Source organism: Armigeres subalbatus, chromosome 2 (assembly GCF_024139115.2).
Source record: "Armigeres subalbatus isolate Guangzhou_Male chromosome 2, GZ_Asu_2, whole genome shotgun sequence".
NCBI lineage: Eukaryota > Metazoa > Arthropoda > Insecta > Diptera > Culicidae > Armigeres > Armigeres subalbatus.
The window spans coordinates 269,129,118-269,154,135 of record NC_085140.1 but is presented as its reverse complement, the minus strand read 5'-3'; the positions used below and the strand labels follow the sequence as shown (position 1 = coordinate 269,154,135).

Sequence of the window (25,018 nt, the reverse complement as noted above, 5' to 3'; positions counted from 1 at the left end):
GACAGAAGCCGAGAATTTGACAAATTGATTGCAGCCTGTTGACCATAGAGTTGATTTTGATCGAAGCGATACACACAAAAAATTAGGCAGAGCATCGGGGTCGGACCACTTGTGCTTACGCATAGGCTGGAAATTTGTTGTACGAATGTCGCTTGGAAGGATATAAATTGGATCAAGAATTGTTTTGGAGGCAAGAAGCTCAGGAAGACTGACTCAATGTTCGGCGGCGCGAGGAGATTAGCAAGGGGAATATCAGCTAGTGGACACAACCTCGCTGTAGACGGGAGATGGGTAGGAAGCAGGCGCCAAATAGATGTGACTGATCTTGTGCTGTAGATACTGTAGCTGCTGAAAAAAGTATCAGTCAGTAGCCCTCCATTGAGTGGTATAGGAGAATCTAATATTTTTGTGAAGGTGTTCTATTTACTATCTCTGATATTTTCATGTCTGCTCCTCTCTTATTAATTTAATGATAAGATGCCTTCGATTGTGCATCACAAAGAACCTTGGCTCCGTATACCTGAGCCTGAGCCTACCTGAGCTTACCAAATAAACGAACTTGAAAAAAAATCATATCTGATGGGAGGTATAAAAATATGATATGAGTTTATCAAATAAAATGGGTTTCGCATTTGAAACAAACAACTTTTGTAAGAAGAAAAATTACACTGTTTTGCGAATTTTTTGTCCCGGGTATCCCGGGATTTTCGGGATTTCAAAAATAATATCCCGGGAATCGGGAAATCCCGAATTTTCCTAAATCCCGGGATTTTTTGTCCCGGGATGGAAACTCTAATTAGAATCCATTCAGCGTCGTTATCTTCAGCTCGCATTTCGGAGGCTGCCCTGAAGTGACCACTTCCGGTTACCAAGCTACGAAAACTGCTGTTGTCTGACAAACCTTGACCCTTTGCGAGCTAGAAGGGACGTCACCAGAGCATAGGACGTCACATAGATAGACAGGTGTTCGATTCTGGATATGAAGTTTTCTGTTGCGACCGGAGTCATAGCAACAGCCGAAAAACTACCGGAGGAGGTGTATTAGTCGCTGTTAAATCAAGCATCCAGGCCTGTTAAATCAAGTCGCAGTCGAAGATTCGTCCTGGGAATGTCTTGAGCAGGTTCGGACGTCAATCGAGCTGGGCGATCGTAAGCTGTATCTTTATGAAATATACATCCCGCCTGATCGAACCCGCGATATTAATTATGTTGGGATTCACTGCGATTCCGTTTCATCGATCCTTGAGGCTGCTAATGCTATTGATTACATTGTCGTGCTTGGTGATCTTAATTTGCCAGGTATTTCGTGAGAGTACTACCCCACAAGCTTCCTTATTTCGAATGCTGGTCTCTCCGTTCTCGATAGTTACAGTTCCGCCACGCTACACCAGATCAATTCCATTGCTAATGAAAAAAACACTTTTTGAGTTTATATTTCGCTAGCGATGAAGGGACATCTACATACATCCGTAACTATGGCTCCATCGCCACTGTTGAAGCTGGTTGCACATCTTTCCCTGTTAACAGTTTCAATCGACCACATGTTGCCTCATGATCTCGTGTTTTTTTTCCGGTTTCATTCTTCTACAACTACTATCAACTACACAGCTTTATTGCTGATTTTTTCTCCTCTTTCGATTAAGAGGGCATTTTGGATCCAGAAGACGTCAATAGTTTTGCGCGAACTTTCTCTTCTCCAATGTTTTAGCATATGTAGTTCACAGACTCGTACCGAAGACAACTCGTAATAAACTAAGCGGACCACATTGGCAGACAAATGCGCTTCGAAAACTTAAACGTATCAAAGCTCTGCGAAGGTTTGTCAAACATCTAACAATCCCGCAAAAAAGGCCATTTCGCCATACTCAACCGTGAGTTCAAGAGAATCAGCAAGCGATGCTTTCCTCTCTATCAGCGGAATATTCAGCGTAAGTTTCGATCACAACCTAAACAGTTTTGGAAATACGTGGAGGAAGAGCGCAAGAAGTCATCTGAACTGCCATCGTCAATGACATTCAACGGAGTAACAGCTGCTACCATCCGTGAAATTTCCCAACTCATTTCTGAGAAATTGTTTTGAAATTGAATGCGAGAATTTGACCTCGGAGCAAATTGAGCTAGCAACAAGACAAACCCCGGTTCTGGGTCAAACACTCAACTTTATCAATGTCGATGAAATGGTAATAGTCAGAGCCTCTTCAACCCAGGGCCGGACAGTTTCCCCTCCGCTTTTCTTAAAAGACACATCGAAGGATTGATGACCCCTCTGCTGTGCATCTTTCGAAGGCCTATTGCTCCTTTCCTGTTGGAAGTCAGCAAACATGTTTCCGGTCTACAAGAATGGAAATAAATGAGACGTCGACAATTACCGTGCTATCGCTTATTAAAGCGCTGTTTCGAAATTTTTCGAACTCGTGGTCATGGAGCCACTACATGCCTATTGTAAGCAAAATATCAGCGATGACCAACACTATGCCTGACTTCCTGTATAACGGAAAGTATGGGCAGTTATGCCCAAACTGGCGTCATTTTATACTGACCTGTCAGCTGCCTCCGACATGGTAAACCACGATATTGCGATTGCGAAAATGGAAAGATTTGGCTTGGTTTCGTTCGTACATGTCAGGTCGTGAGCCAAGTGTTATCATTGGAGATGAAATAACACCTCCGTTTATTTCCACATCAGGATGAATGGTGTAATTTAAACCGAATAACTGTCAACCCGAATAATCGTCGTTGATCTCTTTCTCACGGAATAAAAATCTCACCTAATTCAGCTATCGACTACAACAGGATACTTTAATCGAACGCATAAGCGAAGTAAAATACCTAGGAATGATTTTGGACTCTCAATTAACGTTTAAACAACATATCTCCTATATTGTGGACAAGGCTTCCCGTACGTAGGAATGTATATTCAAGATGATTTAAAACAGATGTTAACTGTCTGAAATCGTTGTACTGCTTGCTATCCCGATCGATCTTAGTGTACTGTTCGGAAGTCTGGAGTCCAAACTATAACATGTCATGGGCCTGTAGAGGGTTTTTAACCGGGAGGCCTCATTATTTGATTTTAACGTTTCTTATCAAACGTTTCGTCGACGATTCTGTATTTTGAAGACTGGAAAAATGACTATTTTTAATTGTGTATGGATTTGACTTGACAAATAGAATTAAGATTAGAATTAGACCAAACATTAGGGGGGCACTAGAATGCCTGTTGAAACGAATAAAAATAAAGATAGACCATTGCTGATGCCGTACACGGCAGGTTCTTCTTAAGGTTATCAACCTGAACGCCCGTCTAAGAGCGCTTAGAAATAACATAATGTTGAGGCCAAGACACCTTCGTACGAACTACTGTCAGAAAGGAGCGGTTCGCAGCAGATGTTCAACCGAGTTTCCCCAGTGTTCGATTTTTATTTGTCCCGAAAGGTTCTTGAAGAAGTTGTCTAAAGTACCCGAACCAACGTTTCAGCTGATCAGTTGAGTGGTTGAGTAAATGTCCTGTCGCATCTTTCACTGACATGCTCGGATTCATTATTGCTTCACTCCGTAGCTCATCCCGTCTGCGGCAGCCAGGCATTGAAAAAAATCAGTTCATGAGTAAAAATCGGCTGAATTCATGCCAATTTGATGCTCTACTGCGGCTCAATCGCTGATGCTCTCTAGATCGTTGAAAATTGGCGTTCGGTGATTCAATGTTTAAAGATCTTCATCGCTCACCAATGGGAGAAAACTGAGCGAGGCAAATCACTTGGTAACCTAACAATGAGTGTTGTTACTACACGCTGTTAGAAAAATCTTTTCAGACATTTGGAAAATTAAGTCCGCTATGAGAATGGAACTCTGATACACTGCATGGGAGGCTTTGATACTTTCTCTCCTCCATCCCAGCAACTTGAAAGCAGGGTGAATAAAGCAGAACATCTGATGTGTTTTGGTTTTATTCTAGTAGAGCAAGCGTAACACAAATACTCCAGTCGTAGCTTCCCTGGATACCATACCCAGTTTGGCTTGGCGAACTCTGTTGCTCGTTGTTTACGCAGCAACGATCGCTCATAATCATTGGTTGGTATCCATCTGAGGAAGGCTGTTCACTTCACTGTCCGCTTCACTCACGCTTTCAATGCCTGGCGGCAGCGTTTGCTTTCTTTTCTAGAGTCGAATACAGTTAACGGGATTTATATTTATTTGCTCTGGTCAATGCACGCTCTAATGTGGTCTTCACTTCTCTACGTTCCTCAATCTTCCCCTTCTTGATTCACAGCTCTTCTACTCTGCCATTCTCCGGAACATGCACTGCTCGAGTTCCATATTCTTCAACGAACATTCTCTTTACAGCAGAATTTTTTAGTTAGCGTGTGTCCAATCGCTGTCCGAGACTGTTCTCTCACTGTTGATTTCGAGCAAAGCGTAATCGGATCTCGCCAAATAGAAGGTGATGGTCAAATGCGATGCCAGCCCTGCATTTATTGTGGGCATGGAATGGAGCCCCGTCTCCATTTTCGGCTGATGCAGATGTGGTCGATTTGATTTTCAGTACATCCTTTACGAGAGTTCTGCAGTAGTTCTGCTGCACCAGATGACAAGCTACAGGTATCAGCATCGTGTTTCGTACATACAACTAGCTAAAACATTAATTTTTACTACTAAAGCAAGTATTTTAAAATGATGTAGCTAGCATGCTTATTATGGCCATCCCGGGTCCATAATATGCAACGTCGAGTTTGTTTATATACGTATAATGGTCCCCCCTCATTTGATTTACATAATCCAATCCCACATGTTCCTTGTGCCTATTCTGGACTCCCCTTTGTGTGCTAGTAATGGACCCTTTAACATATTTACATTTCCAAATAGGTTATATAACTAAATTACTGCTTCCCTGTCCATAATAAATGTATGTAACTGCTGTCCTGTTAAATGAAGCAAATCCACCCGACGGAAGTTTGCAGAAAATAGTCGATTCCAGCGTTTAACTTGGGATTTTGTTCAGGGGGTCCATTATCACTGGCGGTGACAGAGGTGGGGCACCACGCGATGCAATCACACCATTGTTCTCGAAGGATATTGTTCTTGCGCTTAGTGGTGCCCCACCAAAAAACAATAGCTGGCTCCGTCAGTGTCCATTATACGCACGGGGTACATTACTAGCACTCACTCCCTATGTTGCATCGACGCTGAATCCTGCCTTATTTCTCGCTATTAACAATTGGCCCAATCGGCCTTTGCATTCCGGAGTTATTGAAAAAAACATTGTTTTTTCTCCTTCCCCCCCGTTTTGGAAAAAAAAAATTAAAAAATGCGAAAAAATGTGAAGTCATGAAAATTACTGTATCGTGGAATTTACCTCTCTTATGTGCTTTTCTTATTACATTTTATAACATACGAGAAAGGCACTGGGTTTATAAGTCACTTTTTGTTTCGCAGAGTAGATCAATCAATGCGAATATGGATTTATGCCTTTCTCGTACAACAAAGTTGAAAGGCTATCAATTCACTCCGAAAACAAACTTTCTATAGAAGCCTCGGAGATCGTAATCTGAACAGAGAATTGAAGTTCTGTAATGGAACCGATTATAATCGGGGTAAACTTATCGTATCGAATTCGTGAAAATAATTTCTATGAATCTATCAGAAATAATGTTGGGCGCGGAATAATGTTGTTAACGAGATCATATGGATAGGTTTTAGAAGACATTATTACAAGAAATACAGACTTACCTTCCTTCCTTAGCCGTAAGATGCGCGGCTACAAAGCAAGGCCATGCTGAAGATGGCTGGGTTCGATTCCAGGTCCAGTTTAGGAAATTCTTGGGTTGGAAATTGTCTCGACTTCCCTGGGCATACAAGGACCATCGTGTTAGCCTGATGATATACAAATGCAAAAATGGTATCTTGCAGTGTATGACTGTGGAAGTGCTTAATGAACACTAAGCTGCTAGGCGGCAATGTCCTAGTTGGGGATGCAATGCCAATAAGAAGAAGAAGACAGACTTACCAATCACAAAACTGTTGTTTGGGTCGATACCAGGACAATTTCCAATGCATAATTTTTTTCTGATATTGAGACGCCTCCTGATTCCATCGCTTCGCAATTTCTCACATTGCAGTCTATCGTACTTGTATCGAAACTTTTACCTTCTACACCACTGATCGCACTGACCGTTAATTTTAATTCACTGTATTAATGTTTTCGCCTTCAGCGCAGCGGTCATTGTGACACAACCACTTCAAAATCACGGGGAGTGGTATGTTTGTATCCTGAAATTTGAAGAAAAACATGTTTATTATTGTAGATTGTTATTGTAGACCCCGCTTCCTCATCGCTTAGCACCCCTTCATCTTACATATAAAAAACGGAGTCATTCTGTTGAGCTTGTTTCATATGTTTTTCATTTTTTCAACAATGAGCTCGCAAATTTGCTAGAAGGTCCTGAACATTTGTGACCGTGAGATGCGAAATGGAAGTTTCCTTGTTAAAAAAACATGCATGTGATGTTGATTTTATGGAATCTTTGTCAATAGCATTGTGGTATGGTACTTTTCAAATGGCACGTTTTAATGTCAATTGCTTGTAAAAATGAGAACTTCCGGAAGATCAATAAATCGCCCAAGAATAGAAGAGAAAACGTGGAAACAATGCTAAAAAAAGAAAAAAATATCTATACTGTAGTAGATCTAAGTGAAATAAAAGATAAGGTCAAAACCTCTAAAACTATTCATATTCATATATACAAAAAAAGGGAAAACACTCGTCTAAAAAAAACTACATCCACACACACACATAAACATGCACACATAAAAACAGTTTGAGCGGAAAGGTAGCTTTCCCCTTTTCCAGAAAACCAGTAATAAATTGATTGTACATGGGATTCAAATCTAGAGATACGTTCAAGTATTGTAGAACCCGTCAGTCGCTAAAATTCCTCGCGTGTGATGGCACCACAAAATCTGTATTTTATGGCATAACTGCAAATATTTGTTTATTAAGTTACTCGAGAACAAAAAAAAAACGAGATCATAGTCAAAATATACAAAACCTACGTACGACGAACGTTCTTTTGTGTTTTAGATTACCATATTTGTTCAGCATTCAGATGGTCCCACGGCAAAGACAACAACGACAACGATTACAATGACAAATACACAGGACGCGGAAGAGCATGATCTTTCGTAGGGCAATTTACTGCAATGTGCAACATCAGCTTCGTATCTTTTTCCTTGAAAAACGTCGAAAAGATATTTAAGCCAAGTTTTTTCTGTCTCACGTTTGGTTATCTATTTGTTAAAATGATTTTTGAGGTCTTTTTTAGTTACTTTTGTATCGTTTTTGTTTTTTTGATTGAAAAATATGAGCACTCGTTTCTAGGAACAAATCTTTATTCTGTTATTTACAATTTACTTTTATTTCGTTTGTCTTTTTTGTATAGCTTTAGTTACTATTTGTTATAAAGAAAGTGTTTGACTTTATTCTCTTTGGAAACAGACAATTCCAAATTTCCATCAAAGTTGACAACGAAATGCTTCTTTTAAGGACACAAAAGTCGCATAACAGAAGTGACATTGAAGTAAGAACAGTGGCATTCGAAACTGAATATTTCAAACTGCTTCGAAAAATATATCAATTCATAGATGAATTTTGTAATGTGCATTTGTATTATTTGATAACAATTAGGTTTGCGATATCGTTAACTATTTTCTTGGGCTTCAACTGATTCTTACTAAACCAACAAAATCAGATATGTTTATTTTCAGGCATATAATTAGTGCATATTGCAGCTGACTTTAACGCAGGAAATCGAAGATACCTCTCGAACGAAAGACTATCATTTTAGACGCAACATACTTCCGTACTCACAAAGCACTAATCAACAATCCTAGTAGCAAGAATAATTTTATTCCGGTTTCGAAACGTTTTCGGTGAAATCGTTGTAAAAATAGAATTGCTATTCGGGAGGAAAGAACACACACGCATACACACTCATGACCACAAGCGATCGCATTGACTCAGATGGAAAAATCACACAGTAAAGAAAATGCAACCTTTAGACTAAACGATGAATCAACATCGCAAAAAAGAGCAAAACCGAAAAAACATCATCATTTCATTCACAAAATCAGAAATAAAAAAGTTAAAACGAGTAAAAACCAAGTGTGTAAGAGACAGTAGGCTAATTTTAGGCAAATTTTGGTACGTTTGAACATAAGGAAAAGAACATAAAAAAGATTTCCCAACTAAAAAGTAAAGAAATAAAAAAAAAACTTCATAGATCGTATATTTGTGTCAATCAAAATTGACTATAAAATTAGAAATAATGGCAACCGAAATTATTGTAAAAGAGCCAGTTCTGGTCCGTTGCAGGTCAGGTGAAACTGAACGCATGTATTGGCAAGTTCACAGTTAAGTTTTTCCTTTTGTTTTGTAAACTTCTTGGCTAATCTGAGTGAGTTTGATTCCTCAAAAAATAAGAGAAAAAAAAACAAAACAATAACAGAAAAAGCTACGCTGAAAAAATCAATTTACAGCAGCAAACAGCATCAATGCATACGCACGTTTGTTTGGAAATGATAAAAAAAAACTGGTGTTGAAATCCTAATCTAGGGCTTAGATGTAAAAGTGGTATTTTTTTATTATGTATGCTGGACAAAAAGCAAGAAAATCGAAGAGAAAACGGGAAACAGCAAACCTCTATTCTAACAGTTACAAGCAACAGACGAGAACAGAGCAAAAATACACTTAAAACACTAAACAAAACAAGAGAAACGATAACAAGAAGAGAATTAAACCGGAAACACTGTGTTCAATTTACGACTCTGAATTCATACATTGATATTGATCAGCTTTACTTTTATTGTAACAGATAAAATAAAAGAAAAATGCAAAATATATTACAAAAAAAAACGTTTTTCTTAGTGTGACTTGAGTTTTGAAGAATTCTATGACGATTGCAGAAAGGGCGTATCTAGCCCTAGGGTAGATACTCAAGTTGCTTTTACAATATACAATCAGATATTAACGTGGGTGTAATCCTTAATTTCAATTTGTTTTTCTTGTTATACTCAATGCATCCCCGGGCTGTGGTGGCCAATCTACGTTGTATCACACTAGGCAATACGTTTACACTGCTGGCTTAAATTTTCAACGTGATGATTACTATATCGAACTCATGAAATCAATGTGAACTCGACTCGTGGAGAACTTATTCCAGGTTATCCGAGGCTTGTGATAGACCCTTTATCACAACGGACCTTTCCATCCACTGACTGGTAGGCTCGAGCGTCCCATCTTATGCTTCAGACCCATAAGGGGTCTGAAACAGTTCAGTTTCAGGGCAGTGTTGTAAAATGTCATTTGCATTTGTTCGTATAATTTTCCCAGAACTTTTTTCAGAAGTTGGCTATTGATTCTTGTTGTATGACGAACTTATAGCGTTTAAATGTGCCTACAACTTTGTTGAACAATACATTGCTGTAAATATGTAATCTGGGGCGTGGGAGGCAAAATGTCATTCAAATGACATTATGTCAAATGACACGTGACATTTTGGAGAGTTTTCACTCTCCAGCCTTAGATGTTATATTTAGAGCAATGTACCCTTGAACAAAAATATAGCCCTACTCAAGCTTTATGAGTACATCTAAAATTATGATGTGAATTTTACTTCTGAAGAAAGTTATTAACAAATTAGTCAAATGACATGCAGATGACATTTTACAAGCCTGCTTCAGGGTATTAAACTTGTGAGAGAATAGTAAGATAGAGGAGGAGCATGTGGAGCGGCTTTTTGTCCGCTTCCGGCTCTAGCGACTGCTATAGAACCTATTTATTAGAGAATTGTTTGTAGAGATAGAAACGGCTGTGTTTATATACACGATAGATGTTCAGACAGTCGGGATCGCTACGATAGAGTTTGTTATAGTTTAAAAACTTTTCAGATGATCTATACTTATGGTAGAAGAGAAATGGTTGAAATCCGTTTTCTGGTGATTGTCGAAGAAGCTAGATTGATATGATAGAGGTACGTGCAGTTTGGCATTAGCATAATCCTGTTGGTTTTAGTTTGGAAAAATAAAATAGAATGGGTCAGGCTCGAGAGGAGGTAATGAGTCCAGATTGAAGAATAGAGGAAAGTGTGGAGCGGCTTGTTGTCCGCTTCCGGCTCTAGTGACTGCTATAGAACCGATTTATTAGATCAGCGGTTCTCAACATTTTTTTTTTGAGAGGTACCCCTCCAATTCGCATGAATTGAGGTACCCCCTCTTGAAAATAGGCTTCCAAGCCTTTAAAAGAATAATTCCGAGCCCTTTGAATGGAGCCTTCCGAGCCTCTTGAAAGAAGCTTCTGAAACTCTTGAAAGCTTCTGAAACTCTTGAATGGCGGCTTTCGAGCCACCTAAAAGGAGGCTTCCTTTGCATCTAAGCCTCTTGAAAGAAGAATTCTGAACTTCTTGAAGAGAGGCTTCCGAACCTTTTGAAAGAAGGCTTCCGTTTCACTTGAAAGTAGGTTTTCGAGCCTCTTAAAAGGAGCCTTTCGAGCTTTTTGCAAGTAGGCTTCCGGTACCTCTTAAAAGAAGGTTGAGCCTCTTGAAAGGAGCTTCTGGACCTTTTCCTCTTGAAAGTAGGGTTCCTCACCTCTTGATAAAAATACTTCTGTGCGTCTTGTAGAGAGGCTTTCAAGCCTCTCGGATGGCGGCTTCCGAGCCCCTATAAAGGAGGCTTCTTTTGCATCTTAAACACTCTTCCTAGCCTCTTGAAAGTAAACTTCTGAGTCTTTTGAAGGAAGAATTCCAAGCTTCTTGGAGGGAGGCCTCAAGGAGCCTACCGGGCTTTTTGAAAGTAGGATGCCAGCCTTCTTAAAATGAGCTTCCGAGCCTTCCAGGCCTCTTAAAACAAGGCTTCCGGGTCTCTTGAAAAGAGGCTTCCGGGCCTCTTGAAAGCAGGCTTCCGAGCCTCTTGAAAAGAACCTTCCAAGCCTTTGGAAAGGAAGCTTCCGAGCCTTTTTAAAGAAGGATTCCGAGCCTCTTGCAAGAAGGCTTCCGAGCTTTTTGAAAAGAACCTTCCGAGTTTCTTGAAAGGAGGTTTTCGAGCTTTTTGTTAGAAGGCTTCGGACTTTCTTTAAAAGAGCCTTCCGAGCGTTTTAAAATAAGGCTTCCGACCCTCTTAAAAGAGGCTTCCGAGCATCTTGGAAGGAGGCTTCCGAGGCTCTTGAAAGAAGGCTTCCGAGCTTCTTGATAAGAGGCTTTCAAGCCTCTTGCAAGTAGGCTTCGGCAAGTAGGCAGCCCTTGAGCAGGGCAGGATTTAATTGGCTTGATTTACTGATCGCCATGCATGTTATGTACAAGACAAAGTTCAAAACTTTTATCAAAACAATTATTAAAATTTTATCAATAAGTTACGATTGGAATTCAATACGTCCGCCATTACGCATTTTTGTCCAAGGTACTCCCTAGGGGCAGCGAAGGTATCCCCAGGGGTACATGTACCCCAGGTTGAGAAACACTGTATTAGATGATAGTTGTTTGTAGAAAGAGAAACGACTGTATTTATAGTCATGATAGATGGTCAGGCAGTCTAGAATTGATATGATAGAGTCTATAATAGGGTGGCTCAAATTAGTATGGGAAAAACTTTTTCAAATTTTTTGATGGGCCGCCCTCTTATTCGGTTCTATTTGATGCTCTGATGCTCTGGACAAAATTTCAGCCAAATCGGTCAACGTTTGGGCGGTGCTAAACTCGTTGGAAGTTTATATGGAAAAATGTATGCAGAAACATCCAAAAACAGTGAATTTCAGTTGGACGGCACAACTTACGATGAAGAACTATGATACTCATTCAGTTCTTGTAGAATTTAATACAGAATTTTATGCAGAAAACCGCGAGAAGATTAGAGTTTGCTCGGCTTAGTATTTAGTTATTAGTATTTCTCTGAAGTAGGGTTTGAGCAAATTTCGTTTCTTTTACCTTTGAAAAGAAATAAATTCGCCCCTACAACACTCCAGTAAAATGCTAATATCTTTGCCTAATAAACCCTAATCTTCTCGCGGTTTTCAGCATAACATTCTGTATTTAATTCTACAAGAACTGAATGAGTATCATTGTTCTTAATCGTAAATTGTGCCGTTCAACTGCAAATCACTGTTTTTGGATGTTTCTGCACACATTTTTTTATATAAACTTCCAACGAGTTTAGCACCGCCCAAACCTTGACCGATTTGGCTGAATTTTTTTCCAGAGCATCAGGGCATCAAATAGAGCCGAATAAGAAGGCGGCCCATCGACAAATTTGAAAAAGTGTTTTTTGAGCCACCCTAGTCTATAATTGTTTGAAAACTTTTGAGATGAGTTTGGAAACATAAAACAGAAAAGGAGGGGTGGGGGAACAAATTCCTAACCATTTGACGCCTAAAAATAAAAATAATCAAACTGAATTGAAATAAATAAATTAAATTTTACACTTTTGGTCGAACTTGAGTAAAAATTTGTTCCAAGTGTGCCCACCAAATTAAGTAATATTACGAGTGCTGATCACCTATGCTACTAAAAAAGATCGTGATTAAAATGGAGGTTGGCATCAAAATATAATATTATTCTAGATATTCTCTTGAGTATGAAAACTCAATCCTAACTGTCCCGAAACTGCTTTCACCATTCTGCCGCCCCGAGCACAGCCGCCACTGCCAGTCATAGGCAATGTGCCTCCCACCGCCTTGGCAGCCTATAGAAGTATCTACCAAAAGATTTGAGAACTAGAATGAATTATTAACATGTCCAGTCTCTATATAAAAAGATTTGTTCAAGCAAATGCATCATAGATGCGGGAACGACATCGCACATCCACCTGATCGATCCACCTTGCCTGCTGTGCACCTCACCTTCTTGTACCCATCGGATCGTTGTCGAGAACCATTTTCACCGGGTTATTGTCCGACATTCTGGCTACGTGCCCGGCCCACCGCAGTCGCCCGATTTTCGCGGTGTGAACGATGGATGGTTCTCCCAACAGCTGATGCAACTCGTGGTTCATTCGCCTCTTCCACGTACCGTCCGCCATCTGCACCCCACCATAGACGGTACGCAGCACTTTCCTTTCGAAAACTCTCAGTGCGCGTTGGTCCTCCACGAGCATCGTCCAGGTCTCGTGTCCGTAGAGAACTACCGGTCTAATGAGCGTTTTGTAGATTGTCAGTTTGGTACGTCGGCGAACTCTATTCGATCGGAGCGTCTTGCGGATTCCAAAGTATGCACGATTTCCAGCCACTATATGTACGTCTCCGAATTTCTCTGCGGGTATCATTTTCGGCAGTCACCAGTGAGCCCAAGTAAACAAATTCTTCTACCACCTCGATTTCGTCACCACCGATGCCAACTCGCGGTGGGTGGCTCACATTGTCTCCTCTTGAACCTCTTCCTATCATGTACTTCGTCTTCGACGTGTTGATGACTAGTCCGCAGGGTGTCTACTACCTGGAAAAACCTGGAAAACCTGGAATTATCAGGGAATTTTTCCCCACCTGGAAAATACCTGGAATTATCAGGGAATTCCTGACATAATCAAGGAAACTTCAATACCCGGTGATAATGAGTGAAATTCATTCAAAAGATGAAAATAATCCTTAAAAATATTTGAATAAATATACCAATCAAATCTATTGGTATATTCAAAATGTAGTGAACGTTAATGGATCGTTGTTCCGCAAAAAACGTTTTGCCATCTTCAAAAGAATTCCTGGAGAATTTCCAAAGCTATTCCTGGTGAAATATGGGAATTTATTCAAGAAATCAATTAGGGATTTCTTTGTAAATTATTTTGCGTATTCTCTCGGAAATTCTTTAGGAATATATTAGTGATGAACTTCAATTTAAAATTAAAAAATCACTTAAATAAAGAGGAAAAAAGGAATATATTAAAAAATACTAAATTAGTTAGAATTTTTCAAAAAAAATCCTGGAGGAAGTTCCGAAGGAATTTCGGGATCAGGAATTTTTCAAAGAAATCACTAAAAAGTGTCCATAAGAAAGATTAGCAATTTTGTAAATTATTTCTGGAGGAATTTCCAAGATAAAAACCGAAAAGAATTCCCGGATGAATTTCAAAACGAAAGAAATTTAAGAAATTCCCAATTTGTAAAGTGATTTATGAAGGATTTTTGCTCAAGGAATTCTTGGAAGAATAGCCTAAGGAATTCCGAATGGATTTTTCAAAGGAGTTTGTAAAGGTATTCTCGGAGAATTTCCAAATAATTCTTACAAGCAAAGTGTCCGGGAAAACTCCTCCAGGTGTTTTCTAAAGGTTTCCTCAAGGTGCTTTGAATGAGCTCCTAAAAAAATCCAAGGAATTTCAAAACAATATCCGACGCATTTTCCGAAGGTTTTTACAGTAAAGCAGTAATAGAACGCTAGTGGCGCTGTAACCATTGAAATTATTCCGCCAAAATATGCTTCAATAAGCTTAATAGCGTAATCAGATTACGATTAGATTATTTATCGTAATAAATATCGTGTTAAAGCTGAGAAAGAAAACTTAATGTATGGGAATGGCATCAGGTTGTTGTTTATCATTTATGATCATAAATGGCGTAATCTGAATAGGCTATAACTTGGCCGTTTGACACTTATAGTACCGGTACCGTGGCTGCTAGATCCAAGCAAACTAGATGTTAGCATTAGCATTAGCATTAGCATGAGGATTACTACTCCTGGCCACGCCCATCTTCACCGTAACTGGATTTGGTACTTACTAAACGAGAGGCCACCGACTTAGCGACACCCTCATAAGTACCACGGAGTTGGATAATGAGGAAGGTAAACGTTGGGTCAGGAATTGCCTGTAGCTGGCAATGTAACCGTGGTAGATCTTATTCCGTAACACACCACGTAAAGGTGTCTACCCAGCATTACGGGTCTAGATCCAAGCAAACTAGATGTTGGTCACAAACTAGATGTTGATCACGCACAGGTATAAGGACGTTAGGCATAAAAAATGTTAAGCATAAAATGCCCCAAAATTAGCCCACGACATAAAAAAGGTATTATGCCTAACGTCCTCATGCCTAAAGTCGTGGATCCAGCAATCTCATATTTTTACATCAACACATTTCTTGGAGGAGTTTTCGTAAGAAGTTCTGAAGGATTTCCTAAAGAAATTCCCAAACATATTTCCGGAACATTTCCTTAAGAAGTTTTCTTTAGTTTCTTTAAAAAAAAACAGCTGAGATAAAATTCTAAGAAATTTCCGAAAGAATTCTTAACCAAATTAAAAAAAAAAATCAGAAGAATATCTGAAGAAATCTTCAAAGTATTTTATAAAGGTATTTCTGAGGGGTTTTCACAAGACATTTTCGAACAAACACCTAAAGGAACCCAAAAAAAATTGTAAAGGAATCGCCAAATGCATCTCTAAATGATTTTCCGGAACAATTCCTTGAGATGTTTTCTAAAGTTTTAGCAAAGAAATTTTCAAATTGAATCGTGGAGGAAATTCTAAAGGAAATTCTTTAAATCCGGAGGATTTTCCGATGGAATCTATGGAGAAATTTCCAAAGGAATACCTAGAGGAACTTCCTATGTGATTTTTGACGGAATTTTGATTGAATGGCTGAAGCAATTTCTGGGTAAACTTGCGAAGGAATTCCTGGGAGAATTTCTTGAGTAATTTACAACATTGCTTTTGTAAGACCACCAAAAAATTCCATAAAAAAAATTTTTTTTCGCATTATTTACTATTTTTAGTTGATTATTTTGCTGTTAAAATCTATATATGGCACGTTTGTTTTTACCTGGAAATTAATGTAAAACACCTGGAAAAAACCTGGAAAAATCAGGGAATTTTCTTTTTACAGATGAGTAGACACCCTGAGTCCGATCCGCTTGGCTTCCCTCTTCAGTCTGATGTAGGCTTCCTCCATCTTCTCAAAGTTACGTGCCATAGTATCTAAGTCGTCGGCGAAGCCAAATAGCTGGACGGACTTATTGAAAATTGTACCACTCGTGTTAATCCTTGCTCTTCGTATTACCCCTTCCAAAGCGATGTTGAATAGCAGACACGAGAGACCATCAACCCTATGCGGGTTTCGTAGGGACTCGAGAATGCCCCTGAAACTCGAACTACGCACATCACCCGATCCATCGTCGCTTTGATCAACCGTGTCAGTTTATCCGGAAATCCGTTTTCGTGCATTAGCTGCCATAGCTGGTCCCGATCGATTGTATCATATGCGGCTTTGAAGTCGATGAATAGATGATGTGTGGGCACGTTGAATTGTTGTGAAATTGAATGTGTTGTTTCTTTATTCATAAACTTCTTAATATTTCTGTCAATTTCATACAATCACATCAATTTCATCTTCGATTATGGTATGGTGGTTGTACATACTTTCACATAATCTGCGAGTCAATTGGTCAAAAATAAAAATAACCTCTACAATGACATAGAAAACTATCTTGGACTTTTTAGTTGAATGTTTTCACTTGTCACAAGACGAGTTAGTAAAATCAAAAGATATTATAAACTACAGAGAAAGATTATCTTTGTCGTCGTTGTCCGAAACATGCAGGCAGGATCAGCGAGGAAGAAAAAAATCATACGATTTGACAGTTCTGTTTCCAATATGTTTCGAACAGTACAACAAAAGGGAACCGAATCGACATTTTTTCTCTGTAGTTTACAACCTCTTCTGTATTATCCCATTTCATTCCACCTCTTAATTGTAACTTTACCAGTGAATGTAAAATTACAACATTGCCAATAACAGCAACATTGTCCTCTCATATAAATGTCGGGACAAACTCAACTTGCAACAAGCGTTTGTCTCAAACCCAAATTGAGAAAAGTATTGAATTTTCGATGATGAAAAAGTATCAGTTATTAATGTTTAGACATAACCAAAGCCATCTTTTGATAAGATTTGTGTTTTACTTCAGAAATTTACAAATTTTCGCAGTTCAAAAAGTTCACAACAATTACCTCACCATATTTGTTGCAGACAAAATGGAACGCCACATTGTCTTTATCCTCTGCAGATGAGGACAAAGACTTATCGCTATACTATTTTGTTGCTTGTTTTTTACATTTTTGCCTTTCTCGTACAACAAAGTTGTACCGAAAGGCTATCATTTCACTCCGAAAGCGAACTTTTTATAGAAGCTTCGGAGACCCATAGTGTTATATACCATTCGACTCAGCTCGACGAGTCTAACAAATGTCTGTCTGTCCGTGTGTATGTGTGTGCAGAAAAGCTAAAAAAAACATTAGACAACTTTTCATATAGTAATCCTTAACCTATTTCCTCGCAACAAGTTTCATTCGACAGGGGGCAAAGGCTAGTTGATCACTATTGAATTTTAAAACGATCGACCGTTGCGTTTGAAAGTTATAAAGAAAATGGTTCATCGAACCATATTCACCATATAAGGTTGGTGTCTTTGCTAAATGCGAGAAAGGCAGTATCACTACTCGGTGAATTAAGTTGGATTTTTTAATTACAATTAAGTATACTCCTTGAACCATGCAGATACGTAGTCTGACCTCAACAGTAAGTGTCTCATACTTGACTCGACTACGAGTTTATTCGATTTCGAGTCAAGTATGCACGAGACACTAAAGACGGCCTTACTGTTGAGGTCGTGTAATAATGCCGTGTCGGTGAAATTACAATCAAATGGTGGAATAAAATAGGCTAGTACTAACTCGTCCTATGAAAAATTTGAAGCAGAAATTTGCTGGAAGGCGTATACGATTGACAATCAGGAGATGGCGAGTTGGGGCCTAGGGTGTTTTCGGGTGGGAAATAGTATTAAAAAGCAGGTCAAGTACCAGTTGGAATGTAGAGTCGTTGAAGAAGATGTTTTTGCGAGAAATGATTTTTTTCTAGAATGTTCAAAACCTGTATAAAATCTGTTTATTTCTAAAAAATCTGTAATCTGTATTTACAGATTCTTGGTACGAAAAAGACTCAAAAATCTGTATCATTACAGAAAAATCTGTATATATGTGGCAACACAGGAAGCAGCTTGTAGAAATAACAGAAGAATTTGTTTATTTTAAATATATTATTTCGTTCATTTTGTCGAAGGCCTGTGAATCGTTCAGAATGCTCTACACCCGATTCTGTTTTATCACGGCCGTGTAAAAAAATCCCATACAGATTTTTTGCAAAGTTGCTCAATTTTGCATGATTCGTCGAGAAATCATAAAACTTTTTTTACACGGATTTTCAAATTTTGAACTGAAAACTTTTTTCCCCGTGTAAAAAAAGAATTGGGTGTATTTACTGCTCCTGATCCTACAACATAAAAATAGGCTTTACTATCTTGCTTATCTATGGTAAGCTGGAAATGATTGAGTTTGTGGGGAGGATTGACAAATGATTTACAAAATCAACTAAAATGCAAATGTTACAAATATGCGATCATGGGCAGTGTTGTTTCAAACAAAGATTTGGTTGTAGCAAAGTGAATATTCTGTTAGAAACAACAATCCCATTAGTTCGTTTTATGAACTGTCAAAAAGCAACAACCAACTCAATAGTCAATTCAACCTTGGTTTTGGTTGAATATACCCAAATCATGCGAAATTATCAACACTAAATTTTAGTTTGTTTCAACCATCGCATACGGTCAAATCAAACTAACAGTTTATTTGGGCCAAAATTAACCTTGAACGATGGTTGAAATGAGCTAGATTTTGATTGATTCTACCATATTTTTTTCTCCATGTATTTGGCTGAAATTTGTTAGCAGCGTCAGGGCATCAAATATAGAACGAAGCTTTAAAAAAGGTTTTTTAATACTAATTTGAACCACCCTACTGTACATAGCAATCCCAGCAAACATGAGACAAACACCTATGTGTATGGCTGCAGTGTATCAAGCACTAAGCATTGGTTTATGAGTTAGTAAAAAGAAGCGAAAAGGTAATTTCAGCCGGTTTTCGCAGCAAAAAGAAGGAAGGTGTTTAATGTAGAGTAGTGCAAACATGTTGAGTAAAACTACAAGTGATTTTTAATATTGTAATAAATCGGCGGTGCGAAAATAGAGACTTGAGTGACCATTTTCCGAAAAATAGTGACTTTACTGACTTTGGATGCGATAGTGACTTTTTAGTGACTTGACTCAAAATAGTGACCAAGTCACTGAAAAGTGAATTACTACCAGCCCTGCTGTAGGTCTCCGGTATTTCTATAAAAAGTTTGTTTTTGGAGCAAGCCTTTTCGTATACCTACCGACATTTGAGGAACCAACGTCGATCCCATTATCCTAGGGCAGGGAAATCTGGCTTTCTCATAATTTCTATTATTAAAAAAGCTGAATTGTGATCACACGTAGTTGTATATTATTATATCTGTTTTATCAATACTTTGATTATTATTATTGTAACTTTTTGAGTTACGGAGCTGTTTAAAAATATCAAATCAAGGGTGACCTTCCGAAAAAATCTTTCGAGATTCGGAAGAAAAATGCTCATTGGCGAGTATTTCACTACTCTTTCATATGTCGTGTCTCGGACAAATTACTTGCTCAATTGATAAATGTCATGATTGAATATAAATCAGTTCTAAATCATCTTGTGCTGACTTATGCATCTTAAACCTACATCCAATACTGAAGTAATCTGCGATAAAGAAGTTTGTCCAAAAACTTACCACCGATTCAATCAACAGCAATTTATGGGTCCAAATGCTCCGACGATAGTTTCGGCATCTTGCTGGGGGGTGCAGCAACGAGATCGGCAATCGACGAGAACTCCATGCGCTTCTTATAAGGTGGCAAAATTTGCGACGATCCAGCCGTTGCAGGCGGAGTGGTTTGAATGGACGGCGAAGCTGGCATATCCACCGGTGGAGTTTGAGGAGTTTTTCTAGACAAATCGGCCGCACCGAGGGGTGAGGAAGCCGCAAGCGGAACACTAGACACCGCAAGATCGACCGCACTAAAATTGTACTTCGGACCAAGCGAAGGACTTTCGCGACTAGCGGACTTTGTAGGAGTCGAGCGCGCTCCAGGCGAGGCGACGATTGGGGGCGGTGTCTCGATCTTGCTGGAAGAAGATGTTGAGGAGGACGATGATTTTGGAGGCTTCATCATCATGGAATTGAATGCTTCCTGTTGAAGTTTCAGCAAGGATGCTGACGGAGCCAGATACATATTGTTGGCTTCCAGTGTTGCCTTGGCCAGCGGGTCTGGGATTTCGAATTTATCGGTCTGAAAAAGAGCCGACATTTCGGGAAGCTTGGATGAAGAAAAGTTCGGAAACATAGACAGATAATCGAGACTCTGTTTGGCTGCTGCAGCAGCGGCAGCAGCAGCAGTTGAAGTTGTGTTCGAATTAGAAGAAGAAGTTGGTGCGGAACTTACTCCAGCCGCTCCGAATAGCATGCTTAAATCAGGACCTCCTTTGCCTTGACCGTAGAGCAAAGCATTCATGTCAGCAACTCCGGCTCCTCCTACAGCAGATGTGAACAAGCTGTTCAACATATCAGCCGGATTGGATGCAACGCTGGTAGCGCTGCGATCAGAAGAACCTTTGTTCTTATCTGCCTTGTTTGATTTGCCTGAAGAGGAACGCTGGACTGGCTCAAAAAGAGCTGATAGGTTGCTGGCGGATAGATATGGATTCATAGCAGCTGCGGCTGCAGCATTTTCCCGTTCACGTTCTCGTTCCCTTTCCCGTTCCCGTTCCCTTTCACGCTCGCGTTCACGTTCTCGCTCCCGTTCCCTTTCGCGTTCTTCCTTGGCAGCATTCTTGCTGGCCTTGTTGGACCCTTCGCCAATGTTTGCGCCTACTCCGGAAGTGCCTTGCTGGAAGGCAGCGAAATCCAGCATATTGTTGGACAGAGACTGCGCTTTTAATAGAACTTGGATATCGTCCAGGTTTCCAGAATTGAGAATCTGTTGGATTTCCGGAACTTTCTGTGATTGCTCGGCCAGCAAATTGATATCAGCTGCCGTTGGCATTGGTGGGAGATATGAATCGGTGGAAAAAATCGTGCGAAGTTTTGTGATCAGGTCACTGGCCGAGTCCTTCTTGTTTGTGTTTCCCGTTGACGCACTGATGTTCTGTGCATTGCTGTTGCTGTTGTTTGCATTGCCGGCTGATGCGTTTGAACTGTTCTTGGATGAAGGTTTCTTAATTATCGAGATCTCACTTCCAAGACTTCCCAAGGCCTGTGCTTGCTGTAGAAGTATTTGAGAGTATTCGGGAGATTTCATCAGATCGGCAAGTTTGCTTTGGTCGAACTTGCTGGTGAAATCGGCATAATCCATAAGTGTTTGATGTTGCTGTTGTTGCTGCTGGAGCAACTGCTGCTGCGCTTGCTGCAGTTGCTGCTGGACCGATTGTTGTTGTGATTTCGAACGTGATGATTTGCTGGATGAACGACTCGATCCGGATTTACCGCCTGAAAAATGGTAATTATTTTCGGTTAGATTTCAATCAGAAAACTTTCATTTTAAAAAATACAGAAATGTTCTCTGTGGGTATCAAAAGCTTATGAAAATAAAGAATTCCGACTACAACTTTAAACGGCTTGGGCTGAACAAGCAGCTGCAGCAGGATTTGAGCAAAAAACGTCGTGTACTTAAGTGTTCTAAATTTGTAACACTCATAGGAGATGTAGATAGAGTTGTAGACTTTGTGAAATTTCAGATTGTAGATTTCTGTGAAATTTCACCTAAATCTCAATAGTAAGAACTGTTCGGTAAATAATTTCACAGATTTTCAGTGGTTTTGACAGCTGCACAAAAGAAAAAAACAGAGAAAATCGGTGAAGTAATTACCGAACAATTCTGCTTTTGAGATTTCGGTGAATATCACTGAAATTCTCTGAAATCTGCTGAATGATTGAAGTGTCAAACTTGTTATTAGATGTTACGCAAGTGATGCTTTGCGTATTTACTAGCTTAATAGCGAGCAAGAGTCAAATTCATCTACTAGAGGGCCCACTAATGGTCATTTTAAACTATCTTATAACTCACCGCTCGATCCAGTACTCGATTGTCCAGGAAGTCCTGTCATCCCAGCCAATGGATTCGCGTACTGAGATTGCATCAGTAAGCTTAGGTTTCCTTTCTCGAGCTGCTGCATAAATTCCTTCATATTGGGAATTGCCGGTAATGATGAATTGCTAGCTGCTGCTGCTGCCGCCGCTGCAGCTGCGGCCACCGTAGACGAGGCATTGCTCGGGGTCATTGTGGCCGTTGTAGTAGTGACCGTTGATGTCTGTCCTGTTTTAGAAGAAATGCTTCTGTTGAGACTGTGTAGGAGAGTCTCGTTGATTTGCGAATTTGAGATTCCGGATGCGGCTGCGACTTGAGCCAATGCATTTAATGCCGATAGACCATACTCGTCACGTTTCGTGTTCTGGAAGAGTGAGGCATAATCCTGAGGGAGGAGATTCGCTGGAAGTGAGCTGCCCAGAGAGGCAAACGTAGCAGCATAAAGATCGTGAATGTTGGACACGTTGTTGCCCATGTTTCCAATTAGAGAGTTGAGGGTGGGGCTATTCCTATTGCCACTTCCGAGTATGTCCCCAATGGAGAGCTTGCCTGGGCTCGGAGCAGGCGAATTTCTGGTGCGGCTACGACATGATGAAGTATCCGATTTAGCCGGAGATGGACTCGCACGGACGGGGATTTCAAACTTTGCAGGACTTGCTGAATTCGATGGAATTGTGATGGGACTATCTCTGGGAGAAGATGTATTAGTAGTTATGGATCCGTGATTGTTAACATTATTGTTATTGTTGGCGTTGTTGGAATTATTCTGGCTTAGATTTGTTGGCAATACTACTAGTGAGCTAGACAATGGAGACGGCGTCATGTTCAAACCGGACGGTCGCTTAAGCTGCGCTTGTAAGCTAGGAACGGCCAATGAAGGTACTTTCGGGTCATCATCCTTCAGGGAAATTACATCGGAATCACCCATTTCGGACACTCCGTCGAAGTCATCATCATTCTTGTTCTCGGTAGTGGCGCTGCTATCTTCCACGTTAGTCAGATTGACAATTGCTGGGGTGGACAGAGGCTCTGGAATCCTGGGAATGCTTATAGGTACGGGGGGAGGCGGTGGTGGTTCCGGAATGGCAATAATTTCTTCTGGATCTAATCCCAATAGTTCGCGGATCCAATTCCAGAAATGTCCAGTTAATGAATCCAATGGAAACTTTGGTTGCAGAGTTCTTTTCAATTTTTCAATGTACGTTATCTCATTTTTGTAAGCGGATTGAAAATTGATTAGCTCACGATTGAACTGCTTGTAGTAATCCACAGTTAGCATCATTTCTTCCTTAATATCTTCCGAGAGCAGCTCATCATGTATTAAGTTATATGACATCTGCATCGGTCGTCCATATTCCGCAGGACGATTTTCCGGCGGTGGTAAAACCCAGAACGACAGAATGCTTGATTCCAAAGTAATATTATCGTCATTGTAAGGAGCTAAAAAAAAGTTTGTTTACTAATGATTGTACAATTTATGCAGATTAAAATACTCACAGCAGATAAAACCCACACATGGTATGTAGGAAGCTTCCGTTGGTCCCCTCATTTTAATTTGATACTCCAATTGAGCATCACAATCCCTCAATGTTGGTTGCACCGGAAAACGCGGGTGGGAGTGATACCACCCAACCAGGTTGAGATTTTTCTTAACCATCAGTTTCTGAATCTGTAACTCACACATAGCGGCCTTATCGCGATCGTATCGTGAATTACGACAAGGAAAAGCGTGCGTGATTGACAGATTATGTGCATTGATATCCCACGTGCCACCAAGATATCCACATACTTCATTGTTCGTAAGATGGCAATGGAAATCCATAACCAGGATTGTGGACGAAGACACCGAGACCAGGAACGGTTGCATCTTACCAATAGACGTAAAAGGTATGGACTCGATCAAAGTATTTGCATCACTAAAACATTGAAATTTTTATTAGTAATTGATTGGTGGTATTTAAAAACTGTGAAAGCTCAGATTAGCCAAGAAATTTATAAATTCCAACCGGTAAAAAAATACCTGGATGCAGATAGATAATGCTCAATATATGTCATATATAAGTATTGTTCAGCTTTTCATACTTACTGTAGCATATTACGATTGCTAACGGTATTATGTTGCACTATATTTCTCCGGACTGGAGGTGGTTCCATTGCTGTCTTATCTTCTTCAGTTTCTTCTGGGGCATCTAAAATGACAATTTCGGCACAGCCTATAAATATTATCTAGTTACTGTCAACCTAATACTATACCATCAACTGGAGCTACATCGTCCTTGTGATCCTTTTCCTTCTGCGATTGTTTGCGGTGGTACGCCGCCTTGTAAGCATCTAATTTCCGGCCTTTGTACTTAACATTAGCCCATCCACAACCCGATTTCTTGTCCGGATTGATTATGCGCTTGCAGTAAATGGCCCAAGCACTCGGAGAACAGAAAATGGTTTCCGTTTCGTGAGATTTTATCTTTCCGTCCGGCAGCAGATCTCCGATAAATTTTTGTCCCTAAAACCGACTCAGATTGTTCTTTTAAGAAATAACATAAAATGGATCAGGACTCTTACCAAATACTCAATGCTCATAGCACCCTTCCCAGCCTGCAGGACATTCGCACCAAGCAACATCTGTATCGTAACGGTTTTACCTGGAAAGTACCCAGATTTATCGCCTTCCTAAAAATTGAAAAAACATATCAGAAACTTTTTTTTTCGGATCACAGCAAAACCACTAACATCATCAATAAACTCATCCGTAATGTCACTCTCATCATGGTGAGCCTCTTCTTCACTGGCTTTTGTTGACATTTTCTAAAGCGATTTTCAGCCCGAAAACCTGTTTCAAACTTATAAATTTTATATGAATTCACGGCACCAGTTGCACAACTCACTTAATTAATAAATTTTATATTGAATATTAGCTTTTTATAGGTATAAATTATAATTTCAAACTTCTAGCAAGAGACAAGAAAAATTTGCGACACACCGCCGAATACAAAGCATTTTGATGACATTTATCGGCT

General features: G+C 39.8%; 1 protein-coding gene across 2 annotated transcripts; it reads right to left on the bottom strand.

Annotated features, from left to right (window-relative positions):
* Positions 1 to 19,315: 19,315 nt before the first annotated feature.
* Positions 19,316 to 25,010, bottom strand: LOC134212211 (MPN domain-containing protein CG4751). Of its 2 annotated transcripts, none has more exons than XM_062689865.1 (7): positions 24,732 to 25,010; positions 24,564 to 24,671; positions 24,255 to 24,504; positions 24,088 to 24,214; positions 23,499 to 23,917; positions 21,981 to 23,441; positions 19,316 to 21,403 (listed from the first exon to the last, which is right to left on the bottom strand). In XM_062689865.1, exons 1-7 carry the CDS (start codon positions 24,801 to 24,803, stop codon positions 19,671 to 19,673), a joined length of 4,170 nt encoding a protein of 1,389 aa, XP_062545849.1. In that variant the 5' UTR covers positions 24,804 to 25,010; the 3' UTR covers positions 19,316 to 19,670. The 2 variants fall into 2 exon arrangements, with proteins under 2 accessions (XP_062545849.1, XP_062545850.1); XM_062689866.1 differs by having other exon boundaries at positions 24,088 to 24,190; positions 24,732 to 25,009.
* Positions 25,011 to 25,018: the final 8 nt, after the last annotated feature.

Coding starts and splice junctions, on each gene's coding strand:
- LOC134212211 (XM_062689865.1), bottom strand. CDS start 24,803: ATGTCAACAAAAGCCAGTGAAGAAGAGGCTCACCATGATGAGAGTGAC. Junction 24,215..24,254: donor CGATGTAGCTCCAGTTGATG/GTATAGTATTAG, acceptor TAATATTTATAG/GCTGTGCCGAAATTGTCATT. Junction 23,918..24,087: donor AGCAATCGTAATATGCTACA/GTAAGTATGAAA, acceptor TCAATGTTTTAG/TGATGCAAATACTTTGATCG.